The sequence below is a fragment of the Mugil cephalus genome, chromosome 6 (genome assembly GCF_022458985.1).
Source record: "Mugil cephalus isolate CIBA_MC_2020 chromosome 6, CIBA_Mcephalus_1.1, whole genome shotgun sequence".
NCBI lineage: Eukaryota > Metazoa > Chordata > Actinopteri > Mugiliformes > Mugilidae > Mugil > Mugil cephalus.
Genome location: NC_061775.1, coordinates 11,149,184 through 11,160,061, shown reverse-complemented (window position 1 = coordinate 11,160,061; position 10,878 = coordinate 11,149,184). Strand labels below are relative to the sequence as shown.

At 41.9% G+C, this 10,878-nt stretch overlaps 1 protein-coding gene across 2 annotated transcripts; it reads right to left on the bottom strand.

Moving 5' to 3' along the window:
* Nucleotides 1–77: 77 nt before the first annotated feature.
* On the bottom strand, nucleotides 78–10,836 carry tbc1d23 (TBC1 domain family, member 23). 2 transcript variants are annotated; one of them, XM_047587285.1, is made up of 19 exons: nucleotides 10,718–10,836; nucleotides 9,737–9,839; nucleotides 7,937–8,042; nucleotides 7,042–7,246; nucleotides 6,835–6,958; nucleotides 6,611–6,735; nucleotides 6,478–6,524; nucleotides 6,293–6,396; nucleotides 6,002–6,124; nucleotides 5,812–5,904; nucleotides 5,551–5,721; nucleotides 5,247–5,289; nucleotides 5,020–5,126; nucleotides 4,789–4,928; nucleotides 4,280–4,324; nucleotides 3,439–3,527; nucleotides 3,185–3,320; nucleotides 2,768–2,962; nucleotides 78–2,098 (listed from the first exon to the last, which is right to left on the bottom strand). In XM_047587285.1, the coding sequence occupies exons 1-19, from the start codon at nucleotides 10,753–10,755 to the stop codon at nucleotides 2,014–2,016; spliced, it is 2,079 nt and encodes a 692-aa protein (XP_047443241.1). In that variant the 5' UTR covers nucleotides 10,756–10,836; the 3' UTR covers nucleotides 78–2,013. The 2 variants fall into 2 exon arrangements, with proteins under 2 accessions (XP_047443241.1, XP_047443242.1); XM_047587286.1 differs by lacking the exon at nucleotides 4,280–4,324.
* Between the last annotated feature and the right edge of the window lie 42 nt (nucleotides 10,837–10,878).

Genomic DNA, 10,878 nt, shown 5'->3' with positions numbered 1-10,878 from the left:
TCCCTGTGTAAGGTCTGTTTAATTTTAACCAAAGCCTCCAACAACATAAGAATGAAACGACAATCGATCAATGAGTATGCAGTCGAATAATCTCCATTTATTAAAAACAGAAACGCTTAGAAAATAATAGCAGTACAGTAAGGTGCAAATTACACTCGAGACAAGTTGCATTTTCAACTAGTGGTCGACATCCTTTGCCAGTGATGTTACAGAGTAATGTAAAGACTCCAGTTAAGGACGTTCCAGTCAATACTGAAAAATTATCACAAAGTACAACACAATGCATGGATTACACAGGAATGCTATGACAGGCTGGAGTGAAGAAACACCAGATTTATACTCTTTGATCCAAGTTTTGGTTTTTCTCGCCCATATTTTTAAATGTGCCTTCTGTTTTTTTTTTTTTTTTTATCAGGATGACAGTATTTAAAGATAAAAGGGACCAACGCTCTCTGGGCTGAAGTTTTAACTGCACCTGTCCCAGGCTGCCCACACAACTAGACGTCAATGCAAATGAGTAAGTAACCGAGAACAAAGCGAGGAAGAGTCAAGAGACAGTTTAAGTTGAGAGAAGAAGAAGAAGCAGCAGCAGTATACTGTGATATGTTGCCACTGCTGGTGCCAATATCACACGTCACAGGCATGAGGCCAAAGGCAACAGTGGCAAGCAAAATGAAAGCTGCTCAGTTTTGACTAATACAATGGACAAGACAGATCGATTTGAAAACGTAGACATACAGTATAATAATTTTCCTTTAAACAATTTTACCCTTTTCATTCATTTCAATGCTGTCCTCAAAAGTGTAAAGCTCCTCGTCCCCAGTGAGCTTCGCTTTCTCAGTAGGCTTTAGTCGTCAGAACGCCATCATATACCAGAGAGGCAAATTATTACATTTTCATTTGGTTATCAGGGGGAATTATTCACATACTCAATATGAATGGGATGAAAAAATACTGAGGTGCTCAGGCTCTTTATAACTACGATCCCTGAACCTCCTGTTGAGATCCACCGGTGCTTCACAGCGGGATGTGAACAACGCTTTCCGAGAGCTACATAAGAGTGCTATGAGATGAGGTTAATTCATCATAAGATGCAAAAGCAACGAATAAATGATCTCCCAGAAACATTGCGAAAGACTTTCTTCTTCCTCTACAAAGAAGGGGAACTTCAAACCGTGTGAACTGCTTAAGAATCCAGATGAAGTTTCACCGCATACTTAAGCTACAGGGTTACGCTTTTAATATGACAATTCAAAGGTCTGTGCTGATACACAATATATACATTTCCTTATTTATAAAACACCCTCAAATAATTTCCATTTAAGGCTGCCTGCTGTTAAAGAAAAGTTATCAAAAGACAGTTGTTGCGGTAGGAAACTTGCCTCATGTGCCAGCACTGCTTTTTACTTTTACTTTTGTTTTTTTGGGATGTGCGTCTTTATGTCCGAGCGTGCTGACTCATGCTCATTTCCTAACCGGAACGATGAATGTTAAACCTACTCAACACGTTAATAGAAATACTGCTCACAAAACAAAACTAATGGGTCAGAACTGAGATGCTCAAGTCCAAAGGATAACGTCAGTCGTGTGTGGATCAAACATGTTTGCCACTGGTTGGCCGGTACGCTACGTTAAGGCCAGAGGGAAACCACCAAAAGTGGAACGGCACCGTAGTGACGTCCCACGTTTCACTAATAGTAAAGAAAATCATACACTATAACCAATATATATATTTTAAATTAGTGGAAGATTATGGTTGGATGACTGCAGAGCACCTAAGTATTTGGACACACACAGCCTGTCCCACAGGTCTGAAGACAGTGGTGTGCCTACATGTCCCAAAGACAGACACACAGGGCTTCACAGTCAACTCTGCACTGGGTTCTGTCCAGGAGGGAGGACACCCGAGGGACAGCGGGAGAAGGTTTCACTCTCGGCGGACGAGAGACTCATCTTAAAGTTCGTGTCGTGGACGGCTGCCACGGTCTCCCACGGCGACTCCGTCTTCTCCGTTTACGAGCTCTCCAGGGCATCTAGGACTTTCATGATCTGCTGCTTGATGACTTTCGTGGCGTCGCCCGCGTTGGGTATCAAATATCTGACGGAGAGGATCAAAGGTTGATTAGAGGAAACTAGAGTCAAGCATAGAAAGCATAGCTACCAACAAATACAATCATAAAATAATATAATTTCTCATAATCGCTCTTATCTAACAGATCTTAATAACAGGGCAATCGCACACATTGCAACCGTGATAGAACAGGGCCTCACACATCCACTGAACGCACATTTCATCCCAGCAGATACAGAGCACTGAGGTGCAGAAGGGCTCGCTTCGGAAAAAGCGTTTATCAAAAAGCGCCTTTATCAAAAAGACTCGTTAAACAGGTTAGTGTGTGGACTCGGCTGAATGTAAAATACTGCTTTGTCTGTCTTCGAGTGTGTGTATGTTTTGTGTCTTGATATGTGGCCATTGTACTGTGGTGGTCTTTGTGACATGGAGACGTTGCTGTGAAGAAGAATTTCCCCAAGGGGATAATAAAATAAAAAAAAAAGTCAAAACGGCAACTTACTCCTTTTAAGGCAGCAGTCTCTAATTTAATGTGTTCACCATGTTTAACACAAAAACTGTCTTGTTCTTTATAAGACTTCACGGTGGACTGATTGTGCTACTTGTCCTTGCACAAGATGAAATAAATCACCACACCCAAGTCATTTCTCATGAGTCAGACGTTACGCTTAAATTCTTGTGTCTGTAGATAAGCACCTCTCGACAGCTGATATCTCCACTCCGGCTGAATTGTTGCTCCCGAACTTGAACGTGATCAGCTCCGGGTGCTTCTTTTTGGATGTGATCTTCACCACGGAGTTCAGCGCTTGTCTGGACTGGATGTAAGCGAAGCCTTTCCTCGAGGCGATCTCTCTCAGGCAGTACATGTGGGTCGCTGTGATCAACAAGTGGCTGGAAAACACAACGTTAACGCTGATCAGATCAGATTTAAGTGGGTGCGAAGAGTCATTTTTAAGGAAGGGGAAATGAATCACGCTTAAATGCAACTTCCCCCCTATTGCTCATTCGATCCGGCCTCTCACGCGCCCGTGTGAGCTGTGGGAGACGAGCCTCAGGGCGTCATGTGAGGAAAACTTTTACACACATGACGAAGTTAATTCAAACCAAACTCACCTGGGGAACATGTGACCCGTTTCTTTCACCTCGTTGCATGGAATGTGATGTTTTACATCCGGTTTGTTTATCCAGGTCTGAATGTTGACGATCTCCTTCCTGTCGTCGTCCGACATGGATGAGCTGTCAATCTCGTCTACGGGAGAAAACAGCAGATGGAAGTTACTGTTTTGGGTTTCAATATAAAACGCCTCACGCGTTCTTAAACGTTTTTGCTCGACGATAATAAGAAGCTTCGTTCGATGAGGCCTCACCTGTGTCGTACTCCTCTTCATCGCCAATACTGAAAACAGGCTTGACCCCCCGGTACGGTTTGCCAACGCGGTCGCTGCTGCTCACGTGCCTGTTCAAAGAACGCAACAAGGTTAGTGTGAAGGCTGCGAACACGCTACCACCCGTGATGACATCGTCTGATAAATACACATAACAACGGGTTAGCGCACACATAGCAATGACATGAAGACCTTCAGGCTGCAGCAGTAAACATGTTAGTCGACCACTGCCACAGGTTATGCTGTTAAATGTGAAGGGAAGAGTTTAAATGAGACAGTTCTACTGTCAGGAGTTACACATTAGACCCAATATGATATTCAGGGCTATTCGCAGCAAATTGTAGTGTTTTTTTCTATTTTAATTTTTCGTATAGCCCCGGCTATCATCCGAAAGGACAACAATGAAATGAGAGGACAGACTGTTCAGTGCATCTCCAAGCAGACAGAGGTGAAGCCGAGACTCGCCCTGAAACCACCTGGGTTACTCAACGCTAAAAAGACACGACGGCCTCGGTGAGTTGTTGACGTCAACATGACTCAGTGTTTCCTAAAAGTTCGCAGCAGCTCCAGCAGCGCAAACGAAACAGCAGTTCAGTGTTGTTAGTGAAAGCATGAGAAAAAAAAAAAAAAAAAAAAGATGTTAACATCGTCACAGCCTGTCAATAACTGCATGTTGTTACATGAGTGAGCGGTTTAGGCAGAGATGCTGGTGCTATGCATGCGTTAATGTGACTACGTCTCCCACAATCCCAGGGACTGGTGCAGGTTTTGCAGCCTGGGGGGCATGCTGGTGACAAACAGCTCGACGTTTGGGAGCTCTTACCGATCGGGAACCACCTTCTCTGGCCAAGGCAGATTGAAAGATATTCTAGTGTGGGATAAGGCACAAGGGACTTAATTTGAGTTCAATTACAACCAAAGTAAAAAAAAAAAAATGTAACGTCCGTTAGCATTTAAATGAATGACCACAGTTCTGCTTTTAAAATCCTGTCAATCCTGTAAAACTGACCTGGTTAAGAAGGAAAGTCTTCTAATATTTGTTCAGTCAGATGTCAATATGTAGTAAAAACAAACAAAAAGGTAACAGTAGCTCCAAAAAGTCCTAACAACTACACTGGTGGAATATATTGTGAAAAGGGAAGTAATTTATTGTTTTGATTTGTGTGAGGAATCATTTCTCTGAAATCTTATCATATTATATTAAATTGCGGCAGAAAAAAATGAAATTGTGGCCAAACTTACACGAGGAAAATGGAGAAGCAAAGGTAAGAGTTTGCTGTACTGTGTGTTTCTGCGGTAAATTAAGAGGTTAGAGGAGGAAGTGGGTCTCACTTGTCTACAGGTGTGGAGGTATTCTCAATGAAGCTGATCATCTTCTCCTTTACGTTAACCGACTTGGACTTGAGAGCAAAAGTCATCTTGTTGACAAGGGACTTCACTCCTTTGCTGTCCCCAGGGCTGCTAAGGTCTCCCTGTTTAGTCAGAAAGATTAAACATCCATGAGCAGAAAAGACCTATTAAGATCTTCGACATGGAGCAGATGGTCCGTCTCTTGTATCTTACGTCTACGGAGCTCAGGCTGCTGTGAGATCCAGACGTGCTGACGATCCAGTGGACGTACGAAGAGTCGAGACCCTCGACGTTCATGTCAACAAGATGCTTCTGGAGGGCTGGAATTACACAAACGTCTGAATTTTCTGCAGCTATGACTAAAAACCAGATGTATAAAATATGGATGGACAAAAAAAAGCTGACGTGCACCTCAAAATATATATTATTTTCTTACTTACCCATGAAACCTCCTTTAGCAATGCTGACATATTCTTTATTTTTCTGTAGGAGAAAGGAGAAAAATTATTGTATATGACAAATAACATAAAGAAGTAACAAGATTTGCATTTGAAAACACACTAAAAACACAACACCACCTTCAGATTGATTACATGATCTCATTTGAGTGATATTTTGGGGAAAATAAAAACATCTGTACTTTTTTTTGTCGTGTATTGCGATAGGTGTTAGAAAAACTTTAATGGACATTTGTAGCTGTTAAGATCAGCCTCTTTTCCGTGCCTCTCTTTCCATGTCCCTCACCTGCAGGAAATGTGCCAGCACCATGTTCATGTACATGTCTTCCTCTTCTCTCCCGCTGCCCATGAAGCACAGGTGCTCTCCGCTGGCGATGGAGCCCGACTCTAAAGACTGCTTCTGAGCCTCCAGGAGAGATTTCACCGACAGAGCAAATTCTGAGGGGTTCTGGAGCATCTGTGGGAAGGAACAATCACACTTATTACATTCGTAGAGAGCACATACATTTTCAGGTCACCAGGAATCGGCGAGATCAACGTCGCTCACCAGGTCAGAGTCCAGGTGGAAGGCTGTAGACAAGTGGCCAGCGTTGTACTGCTCTGCAGGCCGACAATCCACCACAAAGAAACGGACCCCGTCCTAGAAGGAAAAAAAAACATTATCACATTATCTTCTTTCCTTTGACTTTCCTGGCTGATTGGAAAATCTTAATAATTTAAATGTGAGCATCGCTGACCTGCTGCAGCTGGTTGGCCTGCAGGATTTCAGGGACGGACACGGGGAGGCACAGGGCCTGACTCAGGTCAGTGTCTTCCTCTTTAAGAGCGACGAGGCTGCTACCAAACAGATTCTGATTCATCTACAGGGACAGAGAAAGGGACCGCGTGGTGATGATTTGCAGACAATGAGTTTGTTTGTGACGCTCACTTAATTTCTTTGTCAGCTTATTCATGGAGGCCTCGTTTGTACCCAGCACTACTTAGTGTGTATCGAACACAGGAATGTGTATTTGTACATAGCGCTTTACCTTTCTGAGAGACAGAGGGGTTTTGGTCTGGTAATACTGGGCCAGCGAAAGCAAATCCTCAATGTCTTCAGATTCAAGGAGAGAAGGAGACGCTTCCAGCATTTCTGTCACAAATAAAAGTATAATTTTCACCCGGTTTCAAACAAGACACTTAACAAACACACGTGTCAGGAGAATGAACTCACTGATAATGTCCTCTTTGCTGCCTCCTTCTTGTGTAAGGATGGTCTCTCTGAATCAAACAAAGAAAAACCTATTTAGAACAAATAGTTACTAGTCGGGCTACATGTCTACAGTTTCCACTGATGGTTTGCGTACTTGGCATTGACGAGGATGATGAGCATGAGGAAGAAGATGAGAAAAGGGTCAGCCTGCTGGAAGTAGGAGTCCCACAAAGCCTGGGTGACCTCAGGAAGGCAGTGGCTGGAAAACAGACTGCCCAGCTACGGAGGAAAGAAAACACATAGTCACATAGTCCAGACATGGCCACATTAGGAGCATGTGACATTAGGGTGAACAGACAGACAGACAGACAGACATACCCAGTTGATGGCGTATGAGTCAGGTGTGATCTTTTTGGTGTCCAAGAAGGAGCAGAGCTCCGGCTCGTGATACTGCAGCAGTAGTCTGTAGAGGTGGAAAGGTCTGCCTTTTGGCACACATTCCCTAAAACGGACACATTTTTACGGTTAAAGCTTTTGCCCACGAGCAAGTAGAACAAAAAGATCACGGCTGCTCTGATGGTTCACCTGGGGATGTATTTGTTCATGACGGCGTAGAAACAGTTGTAGAGGTCGCTGCGGGGCAGCTGAAGCCCCAGCAGAGGTTTGAGCAGGTGCGGCCAGCTCAGCTCCGGGGTGAAGGTTATGTTTCGAGACTTACAGTAGAAAGTGATGACCGACTCAACATCGGAAACCATCTCACTCCTCTCCTCCTCTGATACTCCCAACTGATCTAAATATAGGAGGCGAGGAGGGAAGAGTTCGTAAACGTTTTTCATAAGCATCAATTACAAATGTGTCCACATTCAGCATTCGTAACCAAGAAGAATCAAAGGAATCAAAGTGACAATGAGAAGTGTGGCGTGAGGTCTTTTTTTAAAAAAAAAAAATCTCCATAAGACATTTTCTATTTTAAGCTGCTGGTTATTAAGTTGTCACGATAGCAAAGTAATTTCTTTCTCTGAAATCCTGAGGATCCTTATCAGAACCAGACATCAGCTGAAACTCTTTTCTTCCTTCTTGCTGTTTATTGTTGTGGGGGAGTGTGAGTGTATAAAGTGAGTCAGCCACACACCAACTCCTGAACCAAAATAATACTCTTATCCACATCTATCATACATTAGCTGCACATTGTGTGTGTAGGATTAAGATAAACTGCACAGAGAAGATCATGATTCCAAAGTGTTTTTTTTTTTTCCAATCAAAAGTAACGCTCTTGACCAACGGTTTTAAATTTTTATTTATTTATAATATTTATACATTACATTTGTTCATGTATAACTGGTACTTGTCATTGGGTTAGGATTCAATTTGTGGATCTGGTCGACTTCATTACTGTCCTGTTTTTGTGCTGACTGTGTACTTTTGTCATTTCAAATCCAAAAGTCGGGACCGTGTCGAAGAGGCACATGCGATCACTCACCGATCAGCTGCTGACTGCGGTTGTGAATGAGCGTCTGTTCTGGTAAATCGAGGACGCCGTCCCACGGAGACAGACTGTCGCCTTTCCCAGAGACATTTAGAGCGATCTGCCAACAGAAAACAATCATTCACTGCTAAACATGGAGCTCCTGAGTGATGAAGACACACCTGGTAAACATACAACAAAGACTCAGGCTGGTCAGTGGCTTAACTGCTGCTCTAATAATGGACAACAAATGTAAAGAGATCTAGGCTCAGACATAAGCTTATTTTATTAGTTATGGACAATCTGCCTTTTTTTTTTTTTTTTTTTTTACCACAACTGCTATGTTTATGTACCATAAGAATGATTAAAGTTTTAAGAGTTTGCAAGTTAGATGCAACAGATTAAGAAAAATAATAACAATAATAATAGATGGTGCAATTTACAATTTTGAGACTTAACCGAACAGTCACTTAATTTTGTTTCTTCAGATTACAAAGGAACCACAACCATTAACCAGCTGTTAGCTCCATGAAACATATATTATTTTGGTATTTCGTAATAAGTGATTATTTGTGAAAATGATTTTGCTTTGAAATTGACCCAAAGTTCATACAATTTAACAACAGTACAAGTCATTAAACAGATTTTAGTATAAATGCTCTATGGACTCTATATTAACCAAAGGCTGAAGGAGTCAACCTGCAGCTAATTGACCAGAACTATATAACTCCAAAGTAGCTTCAAAAATGGGTGCAGATAATGGCTTTTTTCAAATAATTGTGTTTTGCATGTAAAGTAAAGAACAATACAATATCTCCTCATCATACAACCTGGACACACGTAAAAGAAAATACAGTAAAAACCTATGAAGTCTCTCTTTAAGACGGCAGTTAAAAATTTAGACAGGAAACCTCTTCACTTTCATTATTGAAATGTCCTAAAAAAGTATAATATTCTTGATCTATACAGCTATCAGATCTTTATGGATGCTGGTCTCATTTTCACTGAATTCATCCAGAAAGCTCTAACTAGAGGTGACTGTAATGTATTTAGGTGTGGAACTAAATTCTCCCAAATGATCGTATCTGTAAGAGGAACTCATTCCTGTAACAAGTTACCATCACACATCTGAAACTGTGACAGCTACTTACTTAAAAAATGTCAAACACTGGTTAAAAATAAATCAGAGATGTACTCATATAGCCTACATACTTTTCTTAATTTGATGCATACTCTGTGTTCTTGGTCCAATAATGTTTTCTTTTTGTTTTTTTAGTAATTGTGGGTCAAATGTTTTGTCATAATATTGTCTGTCTCTATTTGTTTTGACATTGTCTGTGTAGTTCTGTAATTGTCTATTGTATGACTGTTGTTTTAAAGTCTCTAAAGTAATCTGTGTTGTGTACCTGCCTTGGGGCTACAGCTGAAAATGAGCATTTGTGCCAAGTCTGGTGCATTTACACTGATGACTACAGCATCAGTGTTGATCTATGTGCATTGTCCCAATTCAATAAAACTAATATGTGATCTACACGTCTACATAAACAGGAAGATTACACATGTTAACAGTGTAGCTGACAGCGAAGAATCTAGTCAGAACTAAAAGCTTTTACAGTGGGTGTGTCAGTGAGGAATTAGTCGCTGTGACACCATTTGTGCGACAGAGGCTGGTCCTTCCAGTCTGTTAAGTTTAGTCCTCATTAACATACAGAACCTCATCAGAAGAACTTCTGGCATCTCTCCTTTTCTGCACCGCTTATCTTTTAACTGTTTGAAACCACGGTCTATATTTAAGTTATGTGACTAGTTTCTCACCTTCCACATCTTGGCCTTGTGTTGAACCGAATGGTCCTGGATGATGGACCTCTCCATCTCCATGTCTGAACCCGAGTCCAGAGCCTCAGCAAGATCCTGGTCCCTGAGGAGGCACAGAAATGTTAAAATGTCAATGAAATTCTCGACTTCCAAGGCGTCGGCACTGGATCTAGTCGACACAAAACACAGATTAGAGTGAATCCATAGAAAAAGGACAAACGTGATCTGAGGATTTGATCTGACTGAAGTGTGATTCATAACTTTGGTAAAAGTTGTCACCTAACAAATTCATTCGTGCCAATTACTTTACAAATTTAACAATGACAATAATCCCCGATAATAGCTCTGTGGGGTTACGGTTGATTGACATTAATATGCAATAAAATGTCTTTGGCATCAACCGGATGATCTAAATCATCCAGAGGATACACGAATCCTTTTCGTTCAGATTTATTTCCTTATCGCAACAGCTACTGTCAAAACTTTTTTGACTCGACAAACCAAATACAGTTTTAGCAGTTCCACGAAAGCCCCTCTTTGATATATTTGTGATATATTTGTGAGTTACAGGCTGGGATACGAAGCAGAGGTTCAGTTAAAGGGAAGCAGCACTCGACAAACGCCGGCTATCGAGCTAGTTGTTAGCATGCTGGCTAACAGTTGCCTACATCTCAAAGCAAACAATGCTGTGCTAAAAAAAAAAATACAACTATCTATATATGAATGTTATTTTTCCAAAGCAGTTATTATCCATATCCGGCCCTTTGTATATGTCTTGGTGTACGCGCTGTCTATTGTATCAGAGCCCACTGGGCTAATTCTTATTAGCTGACGAAAACAGTACCGATACTAAAGAGCTTAACGACGCAAACTCATCTGTAGCTTCCCTACTGGCAATTCTTTCAAATGAAGCCGATGCGGCTGTTTGACATGAGAAATGACGTCTCTTAGAAATGTTAGTCCGACAACGCATTGTCTCACCAGCTGCCCTGAAGAGCTTCGTCCACGGTTTCCGCCATATTGTTGTGTTATGAACGGAGACACGTCAAATGCCGTCAACGCGGCCGATGTGTCGCGCAACGCTGTCATTGAGTGTTGAGGAGACGTCGGGGTGGTCTAATGAGCGCAATGATCGCCCTTGT

What these genes read in the sequence shown, in the direction of transcription:
- tbc1d23 (XM_047587285.1), bottom strand. Translation starts at nt 10,755, where the DNA reads ATGGCGGAAACCGTGGACGAAGCTCTTCAGGGCAGCTG. An exon ending in CCCCTCTGTCTCTCAGAAAG is followed by an intron (nt 6,125 to 6,292) that starts GTAAAGCGCTAT and finishes CTGTCCCTGTAG; the next exon opens with ATGAATCAGAATCTGTTTGG. An exon ending in GAGAAGGTGGTTCCCGATCG is followed by an intron (nt 3,528 to 4,279) that starts GTAAGAGCTCCC and finishes TTCTTTGAACAG; the next exon opens with GCACGTGAGCAGCAGCGACC.